General features: G+C 41.3%; 1 protein-coding gene across 3 annotated transcripts in view; it reads left to right on the plus strand.

Annotated features, from left to right (window-relative positions):
• Positions 1–17,239: 17,239 nt before the first annotated feature.
• Positions 17,240–25,364, plus strand: part of kdm5b (lysine demethylase 5B) — a 62,342-nt gene continuing 54,217 nt past the window's right edge. Inside the window, exon 1 of one of the 3 annotated variants that reach the window (XM_062979721.1) lies at positions 17,240–17,543. In XM_062979721.1, coding sequence (XP_062835791.1) covers positions 17,406–17,543 — 138 coding nt within the window. In that variant the 5' untranslated portion in view covers positions 17,240–17,405. The remainder of the gene's footprint in view (positions 17,544–25,364) is intronic. The other 2 variants (XM_062979720.1, XM_062979719.1) reach the window with 2 other exon arrangements.

Raw genomic sequence — 25,364 nt, forward strand, 5'->3', positions numbered from 1 at the left:
CGACTAAAAGGCAGACTGCATTGGATAATACAGGATGTTGGATAAGCGAGACTACTGTAAGTAGTTGAAGTGGAAACTAGTTGAAGTATGAAAACGTAGAAGGAACCTAGAAGCTATTTATTCAGGGTGGTATTTCCTGAAGTTATTGCAGAAGAGCTAAATATGTAACATGAACAAACAGTTTGCTTTGAAAAGGAAATGCCCTTTAACTTCTGCCTTACTTCCATCTTAAGAGAGGTGTGGGTTTATCAAGACATATGAAGAATACTAACTGGAAGCACTATTGTGTAGCAGCCAAGACTAACTGCCTGCCAATAACATTTTTATAAACATTATTTAATATTCAATAAAAGTCCATAAAGAAACAGCATTTATGCAACACCCCAGTCAGTTTTTAAAGCCTAATGGCATTACAATGTTTTGACCTGCTGATGGAAGCAGAGTAGGGACAAGGTCATTACCGCTTCTCTTGTCTGGAAGCAGCACTGAAAAAGGTGGTCTCCTTTGTTCCCGCCAAACATGCCTGGGAAGGTAGTGGGACAGAGAGTAGGGCTTCAGATAATTGTAGGGCTTTAAGGAGCTCATAAAAGGAGATTCAACAAATAACCTGGACCCAAGCCATATAGGGCTTTCTAGGTCAAAACCAGCATTTTGAATTGTGCCTGGAAATGAATTGGCAGCCAATGGAACTGTTATAACAAGGGAGCTGTGTGCTCCTTGTAGCCAGCCCCAGTAAACAATCTGGCTGCAGTTCTTGAGCCAATGTAAGTTTCTGAGCACTTTTTCAAAGGCAACCCCACATAGGAGAGCCCATTACAGTCATCCAAATAGAATGTAATCAAGTCATGTACCACCATGGAGAGATCAGACATCTCCAGCAAATATACGTCCTTCTGGTCATTATGGACACTTGAGCCTATAGGCTCGTCTGAATTCAGGGTACCCCAAAAACAGCCTGTATTTTCAGGGGGGAGGGGTGTAACTTCATTAAACACAGGCCAAATCTCTATTTCCAGAACTGTCTTGACGAACCAGAAGCACCTCTCTCTTGTCTGAATTAAGCTTCAATCTATTTGCCTTCATCTAGCCTATTACAGCTGCCAAGCACTGGTTTAGCACAAGAATGGTTTTCTTAGAATTAAATTGGAAAGGAGTAATAGAGCTGGATATAATCAGAATACTGATGCTTAGATTAATTAAAGAATCTGTTTAACAAGATTATTCTTTATGCTTGTGGTGTGCAGCTTGAGTCCTCCAGATATTGGTGAACTTCAATTCGTAGCATCTCATTATTAGCTGTTCTGACTTGCCTTGATGTGTGTTGCAGTCCACATATATTTGCGAGGTTCATAAGTTTCCCACACTCACTTTAACAACTGTTTTACTGAAGGTTAAAATGTAATTCAAGACTGAGCTTTGGAGCAAATCGGCTCTGAGTGCATCTTGTAAAGGAATGCTCAAATGTACCTTGCCATGATGGGTTTCTATTGTGCATTATTTCAGGTGACAGTATCATTCAGGTGAGATGGGGGATACTTTAACAAGATTTAGATTAAATTACTTAAGGGGTTTTGAGGTTCTGTCACTAGCAGTTTTTTAAATATGTCGAACCCCGGTGGTGCAGTGTGTTAAAGCGCTGAGTTGCTGAATTTGCAGACTGAAAGGTCGCAGGTTCAAATGCGAGGAGTGGAGTGAGTGCCCACTGTTAGCTCCAGCTTCTGCCAATCTACAGTTTAAAAAACATGCAAATGTGAGTAGATAAATAGGTACCACTCCAGCGGGAAGGTAACAGCACTCCATGCAGTCATGCCAGCCACATGAGCTTGGAGGTGTCTATGGACAATGCCGGGTCTTCGGCTTAGAAATGGAGATGAGCAACAACCCCCAGAGTCAGACACGACTGGACTTAGGGGAAACATTTACCTTTTACCTAACCCACATGTCAAACTCAGGTTCCATGGCCTAAATCTAGGCCGCCATGTCATTTCATGTGGCCCTTCAAATGCTAGACTATAATTCTTATATTCCTTATCATTAGACATCATGACTAGAGCTGATGGGAGTTGTGATACAGTAACATCTGGAAGACTGCCGTTCATTCAGTTTAGTGGGGTTTATATTTAGATACAAGGCTTGTTGATATGATGTTCTTTAACTTTCCCCCAACTTCAGAGCCACACATTGTCATTCACTAACATCTAGTGCCCCAAATAAGTTCTGTTAGGTTGCAGTTCCCATTATCCCCAGTCCGCATGGTGGATAATTAAAAGTCATGGGAGTTGTCGTTCAATAACATCCGGGGACCCAAACTGGATAAAACCTAAAGAGCACTGAAAACTATGTTAAAAATTATAGTTGGCTCTCTGTATCCACTGATTCTCTGTCCATGGATTCAATGACCCATTGAAGGCAATTTAAAGGCTGATGTGTCACTCAATGAAAATAAGTTTAAAACTCTTGCTCTCAATCTAATCTTTATTATGAACTAGTCCTGAAAAACATGTAATATTCTAAGAATCAATTTTGATGTGTGGAGTTGAGTGAAGTATTTAGCATTGGTTTCTGATTTGTATTTATCATTCCTAGACTTCATAGGTCTGAATGTGGAAGTGTTACTTTTCTTGACCAATAATCCCAGTATTCCCCCTAACCAGCATGGTCAGTGGTTATGCTGGCTGGAGATTCCAGCAGGTGTCATTAAAAATGTTTCTAGGTTCTGGCAGTGGCAAGGGATGATGTGGAGGCATTCAGGCCTTTTTGTTAGCAACATTCTCTTCCATTGCCTAAAGCAACGTGGGCCCTTTTTAATATGTCACTTTCCAGTTCCAAGCTGTTCTTCACAAGACCTGTTATGGTTGAGCCTTCGGGCTCCGGTAATAGAAGAAGGGGTCATAAGACTCCTCGAGAGTCAGACTCCTTCGAGGAGCGTGAAAGAAAGCGGCTCCGGGATTTGTTTGCAGACCCGACAGATGAGGACTCATTTGAGGGTTTTTCTGAGGGTTTGGAGGAAGAGATGACCAGCTCGGAGGAGGACGACATGGAATGGACTCGTGTGAGGGAGGATTTGGGTGTTGGGGAAACAGGCAATGAAAGCATGGGAGGTGATTGGCGGGTTGCAGGATCAGACCCATGGACTGGCTGGAGGGATGGGGCGGGATCCACAGCTGGGGATGCTGTGGGGCGTAGTCAAAGGTGCTTAAGCTCTGATGAGGATGATGATGTTGGGGCGTCTGGAATTGGGATGGCAGCTGACAGCGATGATGAGCTTGAACTGGGATAAAATGGGGTTTGGGATCAATGTCTAATTGCGTTGGGCAAGGTAATCTGGATGGACGCTTGGGCTTTTGTTGGGGAACTTCCTGAAGACGGGTGTGATTCGTTACTGGATACGTAAGTTACCAAGGACACTGGGCATCGACGGCGGGAGGAACTGTGCGGGGTTTTTCTCTGTGCAACTTGTGTTTAATCTCGATAGCTTGGACCTCCGTCGTCTTTTTGACGGGCAATACCTACTCACACTGGATTGACGCTGGACTGACTGACTTCGATTCCGGATTTTCCCTTCTGCTGGCTATCGGTGAGACCTTTGGATTCCTTGACGACTACGCTTGGCTAAAGACCTCTGGACCGGATTGGGACCCTGCTGACTGCCGTTACCCTGACTGCTGTGCCTGGACCTGGATATCGTTGGCCGCTGAATCTTAAGCTGAATCCTGACTACGACCACGTTTTTCGTTCGCTGCAGGAAGGAATAAACAAGCCTGGTTTATTCCCCTGCTGTTTCTAAATAGCAGAGAGGAATCTGCCACCAGTCTGTTGTTTACATTCTGACTCCTGCTGATCCTCTTTTGTTTGCATTGTTTGCCAGGCTGAAGTAAGCACTTTTGAGTTAATCCGGATTATACTTCTGTTTAACCCGGTTTATCCCTTTGAACCATTTTAGCTCAAACTGAGTTGTTTTTTGTTATTTATCACACTGAAGCCAAGTGTTTGTCCTGTTCTTTGTTTCCTACGGGCGTTTTTAGTTCTGTAACCTCAATAAACTGAGTTTTGTTTTACTTGCTGGCGTTCTGTCTCTGACAAGACCTCTGAAAATAGGTCATGTTCTTATTTACCCAAGCTCCAGTGGAGACATTGAACAGAATAGATTCCATGCATATTCAACCTTTGCTGCATATAGATACTGTTCAATGTATGGGCAATGTTGTAGTAATTTAATTTTTAATTAATTTTATGGAAAGAGGAAAGAGATAAATAACTCAGCTAATTCTTTGTCACAATGCTAATCTTAAGCCTTTGCAGTAGAAGAGTTACTTCTACAATTCTGTCCGGCTAGACTGGATTGACATGTGCTACAGCATCTAGCTCAGTTCCAAAATTAAGCAATATAGTATTCAAACAGGAAGCACATCACCAAATAACTTTGTTGGGCTTCATTGCCTTAAAGCATAATTATACGATTTACAGTGGATTGGATCCAGTTTATACCTGACTATGAACTGTAGAGTTAATGCAGTTTGACACCACTTGAACTATCATAGCTCAATGCTATTGAATCCTGGAGGCACCAGAGATAGCCAATTACGCTGTAAAACTATAACTCTTGCAATTCTATAGTATTGAGCCACAACAGTGAACGTGGTGTCAAACTGCATTAATTCTACAGTGAAGATGCCCCAAGGTTGGCTTCAAGTTTTGGTGACCTATAAATATGAGACCTCCGATTCAGACCTATAAAGTACTGTAAAATATTGATATATAAGGAGACCAAAAGTGTTGCACTGCTTGCATTATACTTCCTTCCAGTATAACACAGAAAGTCCCCACATATTTGGGTTTTTTTTCTGGACATAGAGTTTGTAATAAATTTGACAAATATTTGAAGGACATTAGGCTACACTTTCTGTTTGCATTACAGCTTCAGAATTTGTCTCCTATCAAGTTTGACATTAAAGGAAACCCCTAGCCTCTTTTGTCACTTTTGTGTTGCTTAGGAAAAATCTATTTTTTTAATGTAAAGAGTATACAGTATTACATATTTTTTCTTGTTGTACAATGTTTTTAAACAGAGAGTGGAGTCAGAAAACTTAAGCAGCTCCTTCCTTTATCGAAAATTTCCTGTCTTCCCCACCCCCACCCTCCACTCATGTTGTTTAGGTTTCTTGTCATTTACATTTATTTGAATACATTCAGGCTTCAGTGATAAATAGATGTAGCTAGGCATTTTTGAAAGTCTAGCTTCCCAGACTGGCATACTAAACATCTCCAGAGCTCAATAAAGAAATCAAACCATGGCAAATGTTAATCTAGTCTTACTTCATCCCCCTTACTATAAAATTACTAAGTTAAGAGTGAGGAAAGTACAGTCCATGGGCTCCATTCAGGTTCTTTTCTGTGGTCTCCATGGCACCAGAAGTTGTCTTCCAGGTCAGTTTCCATAGTTTAGAAAGCCCTTTCATGATTTAACAAAAACATAGTGAAATTTTTTCCATACTTATTGGAGGGTGTGTGTGAAAAGTGTGGGGGATTGTTTTGATTTTTGTCTTGTTTATCCAAAGTAGGGCATGCCCATAGATACAACTCACCCAGGTTTCCTTAGGACCTTACCCACCATGGTACTAAATGGAGCTTCAGATCTTTTCTATTTTACTTTTTACATTTTTTCTGGGTTTTCTCCAATTATGTCTGAAAGACGCATGTCCTTGAATCAGCTTTGCAATAATCAAGGATAGAAAGATGTTGGAAAATTCACTTTTTTGATTAAAGTTCCCTGAATCTGACAAACAGCCTTAATTCCTCGTAGCTTTTGAGCAGTGAAGTCTTTGGAGCTCAGACATGTCTAGAGTTTGTTTGCTTGGCAAGCACCAGAATCAATACACTACTATCACATTCTTACCCATCATGCAATAGTTTATGGATCAAGATTCCAGATAAGACTGTGAACACATCAAAATTAAAAAAACCATTTTTTCTGTCCATGTGGAAAATTGTTTGGGAAGCTGTTCAGAGCCATTCAGCATCAGAGCTTGTGAATGCAAGAGAGAGGCTTCCACCCGCATGATTGACATAGCATGTTGTTAAGGCACGCACAAAGAGATGCCTAGCATAACAGGTCTGGCTTGATCAGAAACATATGCTTTCTATTTCTAAATTCATTTGTACCCTGGAGGCTATCTGACAAAGTAAGTGTTCAAAAAATCCTTGCATGTTGTGACAATAAAATTGTCTTTAGTTATACACTTGCTCAAGGGCCATGTTGACACAGGCACAACCACAGAAATGCCGTCTTCCTCTTTTCGCTCTTATCAAATGCTTCAGAAACATTCTTGGATCTTATTCACTGACCAATTTATCTGCCTCACGCACTCTTGTCACTTCTCTTCCCTGGACTTCTTGGGTGATGCCACTAGTCGCTAACCTAACACCTGACCAGCTGAAATTGCAAGGAACAAGTACATTCTTCCATTAGTTACAATCTCAGCACTTCAAGACAGAGCTTGGAAAAGTTACTCAACTCCTTAAATTCCTCAGCCAACATGGCCAACTAACTGATTTTCCTACTTCTGGCTACACTGCTTTCCTGCTCATCCCCATTCTTAATGAGAAGCATAATGGAATTGACATGTGCAGCATATCCTCACTGCTAATGCACCAGAGAGAACACAAGTCTCCCAGCATGTGATGAACCTGCTTTTTGTGGATTTTCAAGCTCTCCAAGATGCTTTCCATGTTTGTAAATGTATAATGCAACCCCCAAAGAGGAATGCAAGACAGAGTTGCTTGATGTGGTATCAGTTTGTTGCAAAAAGAATGTGGCTTTGTGATCCAATATGCTTTTCTATCTTTCCTTATCTCAATAAAACATTTTGCTCCCTAGAAAATCCCTCTACTGTATATCAAACTTATTGTGTCTTATTCAGCCTCTCAGTTGACTTTGCTAATATTTTTGTTGTTGCTGCTGGCAGGGCTCAACTGCATGTAATCTGGAATTTAGCAGATTTTTTCCTTTTGTTTTCATAAAACAAACATTACCTGCTGAGTTTTCTTTCAGCCACACAGCTATTAAAGGTACGGGTCCATGCCAGCTTCTACCCTTCAAAGTTGGTGACCCAGTAGGTTTTCACCTGGATCTTTGGCAGCCTTTTGACATCACCTTTCAACCAAATTCTGGTCTAGTTCATGAGCAGATTATATCTGCATACTGTGGGGCGCTTCACCTGCTGGTTCCAGCAGAACAAGTTACCAAAGTAAATGGGTTATCTGGTCATCCTGATGACACTGTCTTCTGTTCCCAGTGGGGAGAGCTTGGGTGTGCTCTCAACACCATATCTATACGATTTACACTGGCTAGCATACAATAAGTACTGTATGTAGAATAAATCAGAAATCATTGTTTTTATATAATGCTTGACCTAATACAATTTCTAAGTTGTTACATTAAAGACAGGCACACATACATCTAGATACTCTCATTTGCGGGTCTGACTTTTATGGATTTGATAAAAACGTCCTTCTAAAGGATCACTCTAATGCAAGAACCCAGAGATTCTTAGAGAGATATTCTATTTGGGGAAAAATGGTTTTTTATTTGTTTATTTGCTTGTTTTTTTCCCATTTTTGCAAGTTTCCTGTGTTCCTAAACCTAGTTAATGTGGAAGGCAGACCCTATCTATCTATCATCCATATACCTATCAATCCAAAAAAGGCAAAGCAGTTTAAAAATAATAAGCAATTAAATGAAATAAAAAAACAGTGCACAAACAGAACAAAGGAAAATACGAGTACTAGCCATGGAAGAAGGCCTATGGAAATACATCACGATTCCAGTGAACTTAAAATGCTAAAAATAATGGTTTGTTTCAGGTCACACCTCTCTGTAAAAGCAGAACAGGAATTATGGGAATTTCAAAGGGTGTAAGGAAAATAAATTCACCAGTAATATGAGCAGAAAATTAGTTCCAGGTTTAAAAGAACCATTTCCGTAAGTGATAACTTTTCCCTCCCTCAGGGAAATGACAAGGTGAGGCCACTATACGGGGAAGTTACTACAAGAGAGATACGGTTTCAGAACAGAAGTGCAGAAAAATTGTATCAACAGAAAATACTATGCCAGGTAGGTACATTCCAGGCTGTCACATTGGCAAATCCAAGTTACTGTTAAAATATGTGAAAAAGATGCTCCTTGACACACATTTATGTGTGGTTTTGCCAGTTCTCAGATTGGAGACCTTGACTGCCCCTGTAAATCTCTCCTCCTTTAATCTGCAGTGGATTCATGTGTGCACTGGCGCATGGAGGAAACAAACAACCAAAGTCCAACTTCTCATCCCTTCTGTCACTCGGTTTGCTTTGTGCCAAGGCACCAGCTTCTATTCTGAGCGAAACATCACCACAGTGGGCCCTTAGTATCCACTGTGGATACTGGAACACCCACTATATAGACTGGTGTAGTAAACTAGTAAGCCTTATACAAAACGGCATGATCAGACTTTGTGAAATGTTTTTTTTAAAAAATTCCAAGCCATGGATGGATTAATCCATGGAAAGAAAATCCATGGATACGGAGCGCTGACTGTACAGTGTTTATATTCTTGACCATTCGATGCAACAATGTCCTTTCTTAAATAGATTGCCATCTAGTGGAACACAAGAAAAGCAGTAACAGGAATTTATATGGTGAGTTGGCTAGTTTACTAGAAATAGCAGTTTTACTGGAAACTGTACACAGGGCATCTGGAGATGTTAATAGCCTGGCAGTTGCCACTCTCATGTCTGCAGGAAAGCTTGGAAATAAATCAATATTCTCATATGCATTTTGCTTTCAGGAGGCATGTATCATCACTGTTCTCCATATGTATCTAAAGCAGCACCATCCATGCAAAGGAGGTAAGTATTAGGAGCCTTAGGGGGAGAAATCATAAACGGGGGACCCTAATCTGGCAAGCAAGATCGCCAACTGGAATGCTGTCTGGCTCTTGCAAAGGGCGAAACTGGAGATGGATCATGAAATGGAGTAACCTGGAAAAAAGGATTGGCTTGCTGACTTGCATGATTTTAAGAGGGTAGGTCATAAACAACAGACCTTCAGGATTTTTAAGATTCCTTGCTGCATTTTCCTAGCTAGAAGATGAAATCACTTGTCATCACTTTTAAACTTATTTATTATGCAATGCTTTTGACACAAAATAAATAAAGCTAGAAAATACCAAAGAAAAGGGCAATTGGTTCAAATCACAGCTTGGAGAAGTTCTACTTGTACACTGTAGCTCTGGGAATCTCACAGTCCATTTGAGCAGGAGCTGCAATTTAAAAGTAACATTTCCAAGCCCTTTTTGAAATTTTGTTATTGTGGTATAGGCTTTTAGTGTGGGATTAAAATGCAGCTTGTAAAAGTGAAAAAGATACAGATAACAAATTTATCATACAAACGTTAAAATATACAATAGAATAAAAATATCCCTGTCGCTAAATATAGGCACATAAAGCCCAGCTTACATGTACTGTATCAATGTTCCTATAAGGCAAAAAACAGTCTATGCTAATTTATTTTTTTAACCTTCTAATGCCCGTCAGTGCTTCCATTTTTACCTAATTGCAATGATGCTTCAAATCCCATAGCCTCACCTGCACATGCTAAAACACATGATGCTTGCTTTTGTTGCTACTGTTTCTTTTAGTCCCTGACTTTGCCAATTAATCTGGTGTTTTAACTGCAATATTGTGATATGATCTGATAGCGGAGGAGATCTGTGTGGGTGACCCTATTAGTTTCTAATGTCAGATGGGATCTGATGCCTTTGGAATATTTTGGGTGTTGGGGGGATATACCCCGGTATCCACTCCAGATTAACTAAAGGGGAGAAAAGTAGTCCTTCATTTTATATTCAGTTCCCCACATTAACTGAGATTATGGTCACAGGACCCTTCTGAAAGTTAATAAATGTAATCTTTAAATGCTATTTTTTTAACCTGAGAGAATACCTCTCTAAAAATCCCTAGGTCCTCCAACACAACTCTGTGGTCAACTTTCATTATATCAAACTGGAGGACCTAAGGATTCCTAAAGAAGTCCTTAGAAATGGCTAGATCCTACAGTGTACTTTTATGATCAATTTCTGGAGTTAGTTGAGGACTGAGAGCAGAGCTTTCCAAACTGTGTGTCGTGACACATTACTGCAAGGGTGTCAAACTCATTTTCATCAAGGGCCACTTCGGCCTTATGGTTGCCTTCAAAGGGCCATTGAATCCATGGACGGAGAATCTGCAGATACAGATGGTAAACTATAGGGTTTTGTTTTGTTTTTACACAACAGTTGGTACTCTTAGGTTTTTACCCAATATGGGGTAAAACCCAATATGGGTATCCATCACACTTTGATTATCCACCATGCTCTGAGGTTGGGGAAAGGTTAGAGGACACTTTAAAGTCAGGCATCATGTCCACAAGCCTTGTATCTAAATTCATACTCTACTCCCCTGACTAAACAGAACAAACCACAGCCTTACAGATGTTACTGTATCACAATTCCCATCAGCTCTGGTCATGACGCCTAATGATGAGGAATATAGGAGATGTAGACCAACATCTGGAAGAGGGCCACATAAAATGACATGGATTTGGCCCATGAGCCTTGAATTTGACATGTGTGCATTAGTGTGAAGGCTCTCTCCTAATTTGCATCGTACAAAACTATTCGCACTTTTCTGGCCCACTTCCCCTTTTAGGAGCCAACCCAGGATTTTACCAAAGTATGTTTATTGTTTATTGGTATATGTGATTTTATCTGTTTATGATTTGTTTTTATTGTTGAGTTTTATATTGTTTGTTGCTTGGGCCTGGCTCCATGTAAGCCGCCCCAAGTCCCCTTGGGGAGATGGGGCGGGGTATAAAAATAAAAGTATTATTATTATTATTATTATTATTATTATTATTATTATTGGTGTGAAATAATAATATTTTGGTATACCACCTCCATCTCCCCGAAGGGCGACTCACATGGGGACGAACCCAGCATCAACATAAGTTAAAACACAATCCATAAATTAAAAAACAATATAACAATATAATATAAAACGACATAAAATGACATAAAACAATATAAAAAATATCAAATACTTTAAAAACCTGGGCATAAAGTACAAAATGTGCAGAGGGTGGACTTGTGCAGAGCTCTGAATGAGGCTCGAGGATAATGTAAGGTCGATCAGGAAAGGGTGGGGGAACAGTCTCATTAAAAAACATTTACAACCTATACAGATGAGGGGCAGTGATAAAGTGCAATAATTGTAAACAAGTTGGGTATCTGGCTGGATTATTCATACAAAAGCGCATTGGAACAGCCATGTTTTTAGGTCCTTGCGGAAAGTGGATAGCAAAGGTGCCAATCTGATCTCCAGAGTTCCAGAGCCGAGGGGACACTACAGAGAAGGCTCTCTCCCTCGTCCCCACCAACCATACTTGAGACAGAAGTGGGAGAAAGAGAAGGGCCTCTCTGGAAGATCTCAAGGCCTGCGTGGGTTCATAGGGGAGGAGGTGATCACGAAGATAAGCAGGACTTGAACCGTTTAGGGCTGTATAAGTGATAACCTACACCTTAAATTGGGCCCGGAATCTTATTGGTAGCCCTTGTTTGAACAGGAGGGTTGACCGCTTTCTGTAGCCTGCTCCAGTTATCAATCTGGCCGCTGATCTTTGTACCAGCTGTAGTTTCCGAGCCATCTTCAAAGGCAGCCCCACGTATTGCAGTAATCCAGTCTGGAGAGGTAACTAAGGCGTGGACAACTGTGGCCAAGTCAGACTTCATGAGGTATGGTCGTAGCTGGCGCACAAGCTTTAACTGTGCAAAAGCCCTCCTGGCCACCGCTGACACCTGAGCATCAAGCGTCAGCGCTGAGTCCAGGAGGACCCCCAGACTGAAAAGTTTTCATGACATATATTGTGACCCTGTACATTGCATTAATTATAATTGATGTATGTGTCTGTACCACAGATAAGGGGTTGGTTTCATAAAATCATAGAGTTGGAAGAGACCTCATGGGCCATCCAGTCCAACCCCCTGCCAAGAAGCAGGAAAATCTCATTCAAAGCACCCCTGACAGATGGCCATCCAGCCTGTGTTTAAAAGCCTCCAAAGAAGGAGCCTCCACCACACTCTGGGGCAGAGAGTTCCACTGCTGAGCAGCTCTCAGAGTGAGGAAGTTCTTCCTAATGTTCAGGTGTTATCTATAACCTTTCTTGTAGTTTGAAGCCGTTGTTCCTGCTGTCTCCAGGGCTGCAGAAAACAAGTTCCAGTTTGCTAGTAAAACTGTTTTAAGTGTTGTGAAATGATGCAAATCTCAAAACTGTGTCACCAACATGGAACTTTTGTATTATGTATTTTACTATGTTATGATATTTATTTATCTGAACTGTTGTTTGAATGTATTGTGTCAGACATTGAATTTTTGCCTATTATTGTAAGCCGCCTTGAATCCCCTCGGGTGAGAAAGGCGGGGAAGAAATGATGTAAATAAAGAAATAAATAAAGTATTTGGAAAAGCTCTGTTCTAGAGGTTCCTAGAGGGAACATTTTGATTGCATCTGGAAATAATAAAACCAAACCCACAAAAATTAATCACGTCTGGAAATAAAAGTCAAACCTGCAAATGTGGAGGGCCAACTGCACATTCCTAATGCAGATTGAGAATAACTCCCAATACTGTGAACCCTGGGGTTGGGCTCCAGTGGATACCAAGATCCGTGGAAGCTGAAGCTCAGTTATATAGAACAGCATAGTAATATGCTATCCCGCATATAAAATGCCAAAATCAACATTATTTTTTAAAATGTCAATCCGCGGATGGTTAAATCCGAGGACGCAAAATCCGCGGATACGGAGCGCCGAGGCTATTCCCTTAAAAGGGCAAGCCACGCCCACTTCCGGAGATTCATTAACCAGCCTTTGGTACCTTGGGGCCGGCTCTTTCCTGCGACGACTTATTAGCCTCCTGTATCTTTAAGACCCGAGGGGGGGGGGGAGGAGGAGAGAAAAAGAGATAATAGCGGGGGCGGAGTCACGCGCCGGCCTTGAGCCCCAGAAACAGGACCGCCGGGACACGTGTGCTACGTGCAGTGCCTGCTGCTCCCCTGGGTCCTAGAGAGCCACGGATTGGGGAAAAACTCAATTAGGCGAAAAGTGGGATGGTGGGGGACCTGACGCCTCAATGCCCTCCCGCCCTCTCAGGAGTGGTCTATCCCGTTGAGGCTCGTCCAACTGCACTTCCTTTATCCACCAGTTGAAGCGCCCTCCACAGGATCAAGCGCCGCCATTTTGTTTAGTGTCTTTTAACCAGTTGAGGCTTGGGTGTTGAGGGGAATCAGGAAAGGGCGAGGGGTGGGGAGGCGATGGAGGCCCTAGCCTCGCTTGTTTGAGGGCCCCCCAATGGGGGGCCCTCAAACAAGCGAGGCTAGGGCCTCCATCGCCTCCCCACCCCTCGCCCTTAAGAATCAGATCAAGAAAACCCAATTTCACTCCATTGTTTGAGAAAACGGGCCTTGAGAACTGCTCTGCCTTAAAGGCGGGGGTCTGCCCTTCTAATACAGGGGAAGCTGGAGAGCAGCGCTCCAGATAACCCCACCTCCGCCCTCCCCCTTTTATTGTGCAGTGCTTTCACTGGAAGGGGGAAAGAGGGGCCCTTCTCTTGTCCCCTCCCTCCACTGCACGGCTCCAGACAATGAAAGGCTCTGCCGGGCCTGCCTCCTCCGCCTCTGACGTCCCCCGGAGCCCTGGGCCTATCGCAGAGAACAGAGAGGCTCTTTAAAAAAAGAAGCGCCGGCCACTGATGTGGCTGTCAGCTGTGAGAAGGATCCCTCCGCGCATGTAAACATAAGGCCATAAAGGAGGAGGAGGAGGAGGATTAGGGAGAGAAGGAAGGGATCCCATGTGGTCCTTCAGAGTTGGTTACTTTGCAAGCAATCAGATCAAACGCCCCTGTTGCTGACCAAAGCACAAAGCAGTACAAGAGCGATTGGGATCAATCCTACTCTTATTTCACTTCCCAAAGAGGTTAAGGGCCCTTCCACTCAGCCCTGAATATGAAAGGCAGAAAATCCCACAATATCGGCTTTGAACTGGGGCCCCTTCCACACAGCTGAATAAAAACCCCACATTTTCTGCAGTGTGGGCTCAGATAACCCAGTTCAAAGCAGATATTGTGGGATTTTCTGCCTTCATACTCTGGGTTATTTGAGCCCACACTGCCATATAATCCAGTTCAAAGTGGATTTTATACAGCTGTGTGGAAGGGGGCATTATAAATAAAACTTTATATACCGCCCTATCCCCCCAAAAGGACTCAAGGCTGTTTCCAACATAAACAAAACATTCCATTGCCAATAGGAGACCATACAACAAAAGTAAACATCATAAAACAACAACATACAATCCTGCTAAAACCACAAGAAATTAAAATCCAGTTTCAGTCTACTCCATCAGATGGGTTCAAAATACCAATAGCCAGAATTTCAGAATGGACATGGCTAACTATGAAGGGCTAGGCAAAGGCTAATGTGACAGAGGTCCCTTCCACACAGCTGAATAAAATCCCATATTATCTGCTTTGGACTGGAATATATGGCAGTGTGGACTCAGATAACCCAGTTCAAAGCAGATACTGTGGGATTTTTTGCCTTGATGTTCTGGGATATAGGGCTGTGTGGAAGGGCCCAGAGCATCAGAGGCCTACGATTAAATTGGGGGGAAGAAATGAGCACATATTTGATCATACATTTTTGGTGCCTTGAATGTTAGACCTATTTCTGGGGGCCCTTCCACACAGCCATATAACCCAGAATATCAAGGCAGGATAACCCACAGTATCTGCTTTGAACTGGATTATCTGAGACTCCTTCCACACAGCAGTATAAAATCCACATTGAACTGGATTATATGGCAATGTGGACTCAGATAACCCAGTCCAAAGCAGATATTGTGGGATTTCCTGCCTTGATATTCTGGGTTATATGGCTATGTGGAAGGGCCCTGAGTCCACACTGACATATATCCCAGTTCAAAGCAGATTTTGTCAGATTTTATCCAGCTGTGTGGAAGGGGCCTGGGTATATTTGACCTGTCGATTCTAAAAAAATGGCAGCTCTATCAGCTCTAGTTTGTGAGATAAAGAACATAATGCCATTTGCTAGCCACCATCTTGCTCACTCTTAACAAATCATGATAGCAGTATCTTAGGAAACTGGAGCTAATGCAGTCTATCAGATGCAATTTTCCAAATCAGCACCCCAAATAAGCCCAGGAACAGGCCTAAAAACCAAGATACTGTGTCATAGGCCCCTTCCACACAGCTGAATAAAATCCCAGGTTATCTACTTTTAACTGGAATATATGGCAGTATGGACTCAGATATCCCTGTTGAAAGCAGATATTGTGGAATTTTCTGCCTTGATATTCTGGGTTATATGGCTGTGTGGAAGGGCCCATAGAAATACACGTTTTCCCTATGGGATGTGATAGAAATATCTTCTTCCCCTGTCCCACATTGAGGTAGGTTTGAATGTCTGTGGACCCTTCCACACAGCCATATAACCCAGAATATCAAAGCAGGAAATCCCACAATATCTGCTTTGCACTGGTTTATGAATCCACACTGTCACATATTCCAGTTCAAAGCAGAAAATGGTTTTTTTTATTCAGTTGTGTGGAAGGGGCCTGTATCCCCCGAATTGCAGTTTATTCAAGCAGGTTTATTCTTGGTGGGTTTCTAAATTGAGGAAATGAAGCTCAATGGCCTCCCTTCCCTTTTATCCTGTGGGTATGTAGATGGGGATGGATCTTTGCATCATTAAAGTGCACAGTCCTTGTATGATTAAACTGTAGAGAGCACACCATAGAAGTATCCTTTGCTGCAGCGATGGCTTCTTTTCCATTTTCAGCTTTAGAAGCAGAGGAAAAATCAAGTCCATACCATGCCCAATATGAAGTCCTTTCACTTGGACTAAAGTTAAATGATGGGAGTATTCTTCTAACATTGAATATCTCACACTCTTTGGTATCTTTACTGGCAATGTTAATGTTTTGTTTCCAAATCCTCCCATTTTATCCTTTGGGAGCTTTGTGTCTTGCAAACTGAAGAAATTCCTTTCGATGAAGTCACCTGCACCTTTTACTTGGGAGGAAATATAAATGTATTTAATGGCTTTTTCCCTCACACTAAGCATACAGATCAGGGCCAATTAAACTCATTGGCTTCATTAAAAAAACAAAACAGCAAGTTACATTTACTTGGGAGTAAGTATAAATACATTCAGTGGACTTTACTTCTGAGTAAAGATTCAGATCAGGCCAATAAGGCTCTTTGGCTTCATTCAAAAGCCAGCGAGCTGAGTTTATAGGGAGGCAGGTCAGAAAACAAACACAACTGGCTGAGAGCAAAAAAGCACCACTGGCTCCAGTCTCCATTTTGAATCAGGGAACTGGTGGTAAACAAAAGGAATCCAGGCTCTTTCTGAGGACCCCATGCAAAACATGAACACAAAAGCAGAGCCAAGCATCGTTTTTTGTTTTTGTTTTTTTCATTCACTGAGAGAAATGTATACGTTTGTCATCGCGAAAGGCAGCGCTGGTGTGCATTTGAGTTCAAGTTGCCTCATGATGACTGAGGGCGACCCTCTGGATTTCATAGGATTTTCTTTCTGAGGCGGTTTTGTCACGTTTCTTTCCTTTGAAATACAGACCCCAACACTTGGTAGTCATTCATTCGTGCAAAATATCACTCAGAGGATGTGAGGATCTATAAATAAAGTTTATTATTATGTGAGGGGAAAGGGAAAGAAAGCACAGTCCCGGGAAACGAAAGATGGGAGGCGTATTTGGAGACTGCGATGGAAGTGGCACATTTTGCATATGGGTTTTATACAGAAACCAAGGGAAACAAGCAAAGGCTTTCTCCTTGGGGATTGCCCCCGTGGGGCGGTTAGACCCCTCATCCCACAGAGTAGTTTAGCAAGGCTCGGGACGCTTTTCTGTGCGGCCGAAGCCCCGCGTGCGTCGCCTCAGGGGAGGCTTTTCTGAGGGAAGCAGGGGAGAGAGAAGGGCGCACGCGAGCTGCGCGCAGTCTTTTTCGAATGCAGAACCGTTGAGCCCCCAAACAAACAAAGGGGTGGGGCTGGGCAGAGGGGGGAGACCCGGGGCGTCGCTCGGAAGAAGGGGGCGCCACTGGGCCGCCTCCTCCTCCTCCTCGTCGGACTCTTTTTCCTCCCCGGCGGAAGCACACGCTCCGTTCCATCGGCGCTCGCCTCCTCCTCCGCGGCTGTTGGGGGATTGTTCCTCCGTCCGTGCGTCGGGAGCGGGTGCCGGGCTCCTCCTCGCCGCCCTCCCTCCCTCCGCGTCCGTGTCCGTTGCGGGGCTGCCATGGCCGAGTTCCTGCCGCCTCCCGAGTGCCCGGTCTTCGAGCCCAGCTGGGAGGAGTTCGCCGACCCCTTCGCTTTCATCCACAAGATCCGGCCCATCGCCGAGCAGACAGGGATCTGCAAGGTGCGGCCGCCGCCGGTGAGTGAGCCAGCCCAGGCCGGGAGAGACGCGGCCCACAGAGAGAGGTCTCCTTCCTTGCCTGCCTGCCTGCCTGCCTTCCTTGGAGACGCAGGGCCCTCAGCGCCCTTTCCCCAGCCCTGCTCTCTCCCAAAGGATCCCTCTTTGAATGAAGAAACTTCCCCGGCCTTGAGGGAGCCTCCTCACCGCCGCCTCTCTCCTTTGCCCCTCTCAGTTTAGTATTACTTCTGCAAAGGGGGGGGGGGGGTCTTCCCGCATCCTCTCACAGACCCCTCTCTGAAGAAACTTCTCCAGTCTTGAGTGACCGAGCCCCCCTCTCCTCCCTTCTCCTCTCCTCCCTCTCTGTTTAATGTTCTACATTTCAAAAGGGGGGTATTTAGGGGAGGGGGAGAGTTGGCCTCACCATTCCTCACCGAGGAGGAGGAAGAGGAGGAGGGGCTCATTAAAAGGCGTCACTGTTTTGATATTGATTTCTCTGGCAACTCAGAATAATATCCCTCTTCGTTTTTTTTCTTTCTCCTCTCCCTCCGTGACTAGTTTCAGATTTGTATGGAGTCAATGGCCCTGCTTGCCTCCTTCTTCCCTCAGCCACACAGACTTAAAGAGGGAGACCCACTCAAATATGGCTGCCAGAGCTCCCCCTCCCCAGTCCCCCCTCCGTCGCTCTCAGGGGGCCCCAACTTCACTTTCTTGGGGAGAGCTCTCTCCTTCCTCTCCCTCTCTTCCAAGGCCTGAAGAAAGTTGTCTTGCTGTGTGTCTAGCCCAACTAGCGCTCGCTCACGTTACACACATTACACACACACACACGCCTAGACACACTTCTAAGCCACTGGATTTCTAGATCACAACCCCAGAGGTTATTGCTGGCTATTTCTGAGGTCCCTTCTTGGGATGGTTTCTTCTGGGATGGTCATAGCCCTATTGATGATAATAATAACAACAACTACTACTACTAATGCTACCTTATATTTCTACTTCTCCACCATCTCCCCGAGGAGACTCGGGGCGGCATACATATAGGACAGAAAGTCCAACAGGCATAAAAGTAACAATCAATTAAAACAAAACCACCACTAAAATAAAACAAGAACATTGTAAAATACAACAATCCATATACACACAATTAAGCAAAGAGCAGTTGAGGCTTTTGTTTCAGGTCAGGCATGAAATAAACAAATACATTTTTTTTAAAAAAACAAAAAACAGTGGACTTTAGAAAGACTCCTGAATTGGTGGTCCACATGCCCGCCCACCTTTCAACTGAGGAACTTTGTTTTAACTTAGTAGATGTTTTAGGTATCTGAAGTATGGAGTAAAGAAATAAAAACAAAAATAGTTGTACATAATTTTTTATGGCTAGAAAAAGGCAGCCATTGTCACAATTTTACCCATTCACAGGATTGAATGTTTTGAGAGTAAGAGTTGTTTGGTTTCGAGGCTTTTTCTAACAAAGTTTGAGCTTTGTCATATTCTGAGGCTGCCTCCTTTAAACATACTATTCCCAGTCCATGTAAAGACCTAAGTGAGGCAGCTGCTTGGGTGTTGCCCTCCATGTTGGCATTGTGGTTGAGCTTTTATTTTTCCTTATTTCCCTGTTTTATGTGCCCATAAAATCACTTATCTGGCCAACCTACAGCAATTTGGCATAAATCTCATATGTCCATCTATGTTTTACAGTTGAGAAGTCATGAATAATCAGCTTTGGAGTTCTGAAAAATCTTCTCTTTCAGAATGCTAGGGAGACATGGCCACCATTTTAGAATGCAATACATAGTGAGAAGGGTGCTAGGTCTTCATCATTAGAAGTATAAACAGGCACTACAGCAGGCTACAAAAGGATCATTTGGAATCAATAACTCCCATTATTGTGGCATTGCTTCTCAGTTTAACAACACATTGGCTTTATTATGACCTTATTTCTACTTACTCAAAAAGGTAAACTTTGAACAAGGGTGAATTTAATGAAACAAAGATTTTCTCATTAAAAGGATATGGATGTTATATCACCAAATGTAGGGCATTCTCTATATAACGAGACCCAGTGATAAATATGAATCCAAATAGCAAATATTATAATATAAAACATCTGAAAGTTCCATTTGGATCTGAAGATAGAAGTATTTTGATTAGCTTGAGAGTTCTACAATGAAACTTTAGTACCAGCCATTGATTTAATTTGAACAAATTTCAGTGTGTTCTTTGATTTTAGCTGGAAAATGTAACTGAATATTGGCATTGAAGTACTATGTAGGAACATTGTTTGTTCTCCTGGGTGAAATCTACCAACCTTTGTTCCTGTGCAGTTCATTTATTTCAATATGGTTTGTGTGGGAGCAATGCTTGCTGGATAAAATTTGCATTCATACAAGGTTGTAGAGCCATCTGATTTTAAAGTAAGCTATGTAATATAGTAATGCCATTTTTTATGTTTTTCTTCCAGTTTCTATGATATCACATATATACATTTAAATGTTTCCTGTTCTAACAACTAAAGCTGCATCTGATACTGTGTTTGCATGACACCATTTGAAATATATATATATATCATCAAAATAGTTTCTGAGTGGATTATTGATTATTTGTAATCAATTGAATATAGCAAGTATTGGGTGTTTGTATCTGTATTTTTAATTCTGGGATTGCGACATTTTGGCTACAATATTTTGCCTTAGTTCTACCAGCCAAGACATAGTTAAATTAAATTTGCAATTGTTATGTAAACAAGACACAGATTTCATGTACATTGCTGCTGTTTTATGGAAATGTAAAATGGTCACTGCCAGTCTGCCCTTCATGAAAATAGTTTGGGAAGCATATCAGTTCCCACCTTCAAATCTGTGGTCTTTTCATCTTGTTTCATATTTTTGAAACCCCTACTAGTAAGTGACACCACTTTCACAAGGCCTGGTGATTGAGTCACATTGTACAAAAATATTTCATTTGTGAATTGATATATAGAATGTAAATCCTCAAGGACATAGAAAATTGTTGGTCCTGTTCTACTGTGTTCATTGTTATATATTTGTTAGTATTGAACAGAAGTGAAGCTGCACATTATGCTAGGCTTGATAGCCAGTCTTTCCTAGTTGTTCCATTTTCTTGCTTCCCACTCAATAGATTTAAAGACTCATCACTTTTGTGTCTTCTGGCTGCTACAGAAGCGGGATTATAGGGGAAATGGTAACAGAGAGAATGTGCATAACAATCCTTCTACTCCATTCCATTTTGCTGTTGCTTTTATCACTGGTTCAAAATGCAGTCTGCTGCCATTTTGAAAGAAGTGTTCTAGCTGTATGTTTTGTGAGTGGCTTTCTAAAACCTACTACTCCAATGTGGATATTGCTTGAGGCCAGAATTAAACTTGTGATTGTCCCGGTTGAGTGTGTTTGAAGACTTCGGTTTGTGACTGTTGCAGTGTTATCCAAGGAAAAAGTCTGACTAGTATCTGTATAAAATAAGTAATCCAGACTAGGGAGAAGATTTTTTAATCAGCTTATTTCTTTAAAAAACGCTCAGCTGCTGTTGGTACATGAGTAGACAGATGGGAAACCTGATGGTACAACAGCCATATTTGAGAACAACAAACTAGTCCATGTCCCAATCATTGTAAAAGAAAGAATGCCCATGGTATGGCATGCATGAGGCTAGCATCATACATTACCTGATACAGGTAAACAAAAATTTGTTCTCGTCTGTTTAATATTTTAAGGTTGCTAGGTTGTTGTTGTTGTTTTTGCAATGATTGAAAAAAGGTATAGTCTGCAATCCTGCACACAGACATCTTGTACAAAATTAGGCATCCTACTGAACTAAGTGGGTTGTTGTTGTTCTTATTCTCCCTAGAGTCAGGCTGATGGTTAGAAACACTTGAGTCCTATTGAAATCAGTGTTGCTTAAGAATGTATATTAAATGCAAGGTTGTATGAGCATATTCTATACATTAATGTGAATATGTAACCTTAGTTGAGCAAACTAGATAACAGCACATAATTTCACTTACTGCTTCATGAATACATAGAAGTAGCAGATACTTCTGAATAAATGTCCTCTTGATTTAAAAAGTTTAAAAAGGAACAAGATATGTGTTTTATTATGATGGATAATGTATAAATGGAAAGGCAGCATGTGCCTCTGCTAGATAAGTGGTAGACAGAACTGAAGTATCAAATCCTTTTCAATTATGAAATCATTTTGTTCTAGACTTACAATTAATAAACCAAATTATTATTACTTTTATTTAATTTGTAGGAGGAAGCACTAGGTACAGTAGAGTCTCACTTATCCAACATAAACGGGCCGGCAGAATGTTGGATAAGCGAATATGTTGGACAATAGGGAGGCATTAAGGAAAAGCCTATTAAACATCAAATTAGGTTATGATTTTACAAATGAAGCACCAAAACATCATGTTAGACAACAAATTTGGCAGAAAAAGTAGTTCAATACGCAGTAATGCTATGTAGTAATTACTGTTTTTATGAATTTAGCACCAAAATATCACGATATATTGAAAACATTGACTACAAAAATGCGTTGGATAATCCAGAATGTTGGATAAGCGAGTGTTGGATAAGTGAGACTCTACTGTAGTTGCTTGGGACTTTCTCAAAGCATTTAATGCTAATATGGAATCTTACCCATTATAAGCATACAGTAGGCTGGTTGTTTAGTTATTCAATTGATCCTCCAAATGCTGGACTAATTATGTTAGATGCATGCCTCAGTTAACAAGGCCTCTACCAAAGAAGGTTTTTTTTTTTACAAATCTTTGTATGCTTGCCCAGCCCCCCCCCTCCTTATTCTCTGTCCAGCTGGATTTTTTTATGCAGCATCAGAATCAGGATGCTGGAGAGCTGGAAAAACATAGACATTCAGTGTTGGGTTGCAGTCCTGTGTCTGTAGCAAACAATGAAATAAAGCTTGAGCTAGGAAATAATGGGATTCTACTTCAGCTGATCCTACTCTAGGTGTGTACTGCCTACAACAGGCAATATAAAAAGCAGCTTTCCAAAATCCCTTATTGAGCATGCATGGACACATAGAAAAAGGGAGAACAGCATATAAGTGAGTCAGCAGTAGAGTCTGGTGAGGAAAAATCATATTGGCTGCATTTTGGAAGAAGCTTTCATGTGGTTGCTGGAAGGTTGAAATGTTTGTTTACTTAAGCAAGGCGTATCTGTCTTAGTTTCTTAATTCCACCTGTACACGTTGTTAGAATTGCTCTTTTATGTGATATAAGACCCTATTCCTATTTTTTTTGGTGTTATTTATGCCTTGCATACCAAAATTTCTGTTAAAGAAGTAATGTTGAGAAACACATCTATCTCATTAACTGAAGTATTATTGTGTGCCTTCATTTTTAACTCATGGCAACCCTAAGATGAGCCTACCATAGAATTTTACATAGAAGCGAAATATTTCCTCACCAATGGAATTGAAACCTACAATCATAACTAATAATTCTACCTGTATTGGCAGGACTCTCCCTACACCCTCTCGTCACATTCTGACATTTGCAGATGGCTTGCTTCATGTTGATTGCATTAATGCTTGAATCTTCCAAATCACAGTTAGAGCAAGGTGTCATTTTCACCAATGGCCACATTAGCCTTATGTAATTGTAAGACTATTTAAATGTACCTATGTTTCCCTGGTACAGAAAGCCTCACGGACCACATAAAATGATATGGTGAGCTGGATTTGGCATGTGGGCCATGCACATATGGTTTAGAGAGGATTGAGACTATATTGAAAACTTTCTATACCTCTTCTTGCTTATCTTGCTTACTAATTCCCTCCTCCATTTTCTTGGGTTTTAGGAACACAGTTTATTGTGATACTAAATGCCATAACTTAAATCATAATTTAAGCCATAGTTTTAAGTGAATTTGAAAAAACCCAGTTTGGAAGCACTTGTGGTTAATACTAAACATAGTTAACAGATTCGGATGTGTATCAAATTATAGTTAGAAGAAACCAGGGAAGGAATAAGAATGGAAGAATAGTAGAAACAGGACAAAAGGGAAAGGAGAAACCCATTTTATTTTCCACATTGACCTATACATGGTTTGGAGGGCTGCTTTAATGAATTTACTGTCTGGATGACTTAATTTATAGCAGAATCAAATTAACTTGTTGTGTTTGTTGGTATTAAGGCACACTTCTTATGTTGAAAACTTAGCAAAATGCCCATTTTTTTTACGAAGATTTAGTACAGTATTCAAAACCATTGCCTCTTGTAAAGATTTTTAAAATTTGTATCTCACTTTATTTTATAGTAGCTTCCAGTGGTTTTTTTTTTCTAAACAGGCTACATAAATAAAATGCTTTGGTCAGATAATACCTGTTTTTGAATGATAAAAGGGGAAAGGATTTCATATCATAAGTAACTGGCCTAAATTTTCTCCCAAGGACAAATCATTTTGCAGCAGTCAATCATGTAATACCTAGTTATTTACTTTATAACATCTCCCCAACTTAGAACGATGGTGATTTCTTTGGAAGTCTGTCCTAGAACTAGATAGATCTTTATTCCAAGGATTGAAATGTTCCCCCTTTTAGCTTCACCAGCACCAGAACCATCTGTGTTAACTATAGGAAAAGCTACTGTAGAGTTGAGAGGCAGAGCTCATTCCCAGTTGTGGTAGTGTTGCTAGAGCACTGCCCAAGAAGCAGATTGATATCCATGTCCTATCATTGTGTAATGCAATGGAGGTAAGGACAAGGCTTGTTTATTCAGATTATTAGAATTGTTTGCCTATTAGCTGGTAGTGTTTGTGAAGTACTTGAGCTTAAACTGCCTTAATTACATATTTAAGCATGTAGCATGGGAATTGTAGAATTCATTCTCTAGGGATGCTATATTGCTTATTCTCTAAGTCTAACCTGTTTTATTTCGGGGAGTTTCTAAAACCCAGTGAGTTTGGAATTTTGAATGATACACTTTTATTTAAAATGTTCTTGGCTAACATTTGAGTAAGTTGCTTTGTGAATCCAAAATCAGAGCTAGGATATTCATTTCTTTAGACGGCCTTTCAGCATTTCATTTGGTGTTTGTCTTTGCAAGGCCCACAGACCTTTGGAAACAATTGGAAGAGAAAGTTGTGCTGCTTGTTTAAATGGGGAGGAAAGTAAAAGTAAAAATGAACACTGGGATGGAATGAGTATTTAGAGATTTCTCTAATCCTTGCTGTTCTTGTTTATCTACAAGTCATATGCTGACATAACAACCCTAAAGCTAACCTACTATGAAGGTTTCTTAGTAGAATTTGTTGATAGGGGGTTTGTCCTTGCCTTTTTGTAAGATTGAGAGGAAGTCAGGGGAAAACCCCTTTGGCTAGTTCAGTGGTTCTCAACCTGTGGGTCCCCAGATGTTTTGTCCTTCAACTCCCAGAAATCCTAACAGCTGATAAACTGGCTGGGATTTCAGAGAATTGTAGGCCAAAACACCTGAAGACGCACAGGTTGAAAACCACTGGGCTAGTTGCATGCTCTTGAGTTGGCAGGACAGCTATTATGAAATTTGCAATTCTTTAAAGGGTTCTTAACATGCAATTGGTCTGAACAATCACACTCTTTTCTTGAAGATTCAGAAAAAAATCTGGAAATGAGCTTCAAGAACTTTAAAATTGAGCCTGATTGTTTTTTCCTTCACGTTATTTTTTTTCTTTGATATACAGCATTCCATAGCCTTTTCTCCTTCAGAAATAACCTGTTTCAGTCATTTATTTTTCTCTTGTTCTTTATTTTAATTGTCTGGATTTTATTTGTTCCTCAAAAAAAATCTACTGCTCTTGTGGAAATAAATTTCCCCGCCTGTTG

This window comes from Anolis carolinensis, chromosome 4 (assembly GCF_035594765.1).
Source record: "Anolis carolinensis isolate JA03-04 chromosome 4, rAnoCar3.1.pri, whole genome shotgun sequence".
Classification (NCBI taxonomy): domain Eukaryota; kingdom Metazoa; phylum Chordata; class Lepidosauria; order Squamata; family Dactyloidae; genus Anolis; species Anolis carolinensis.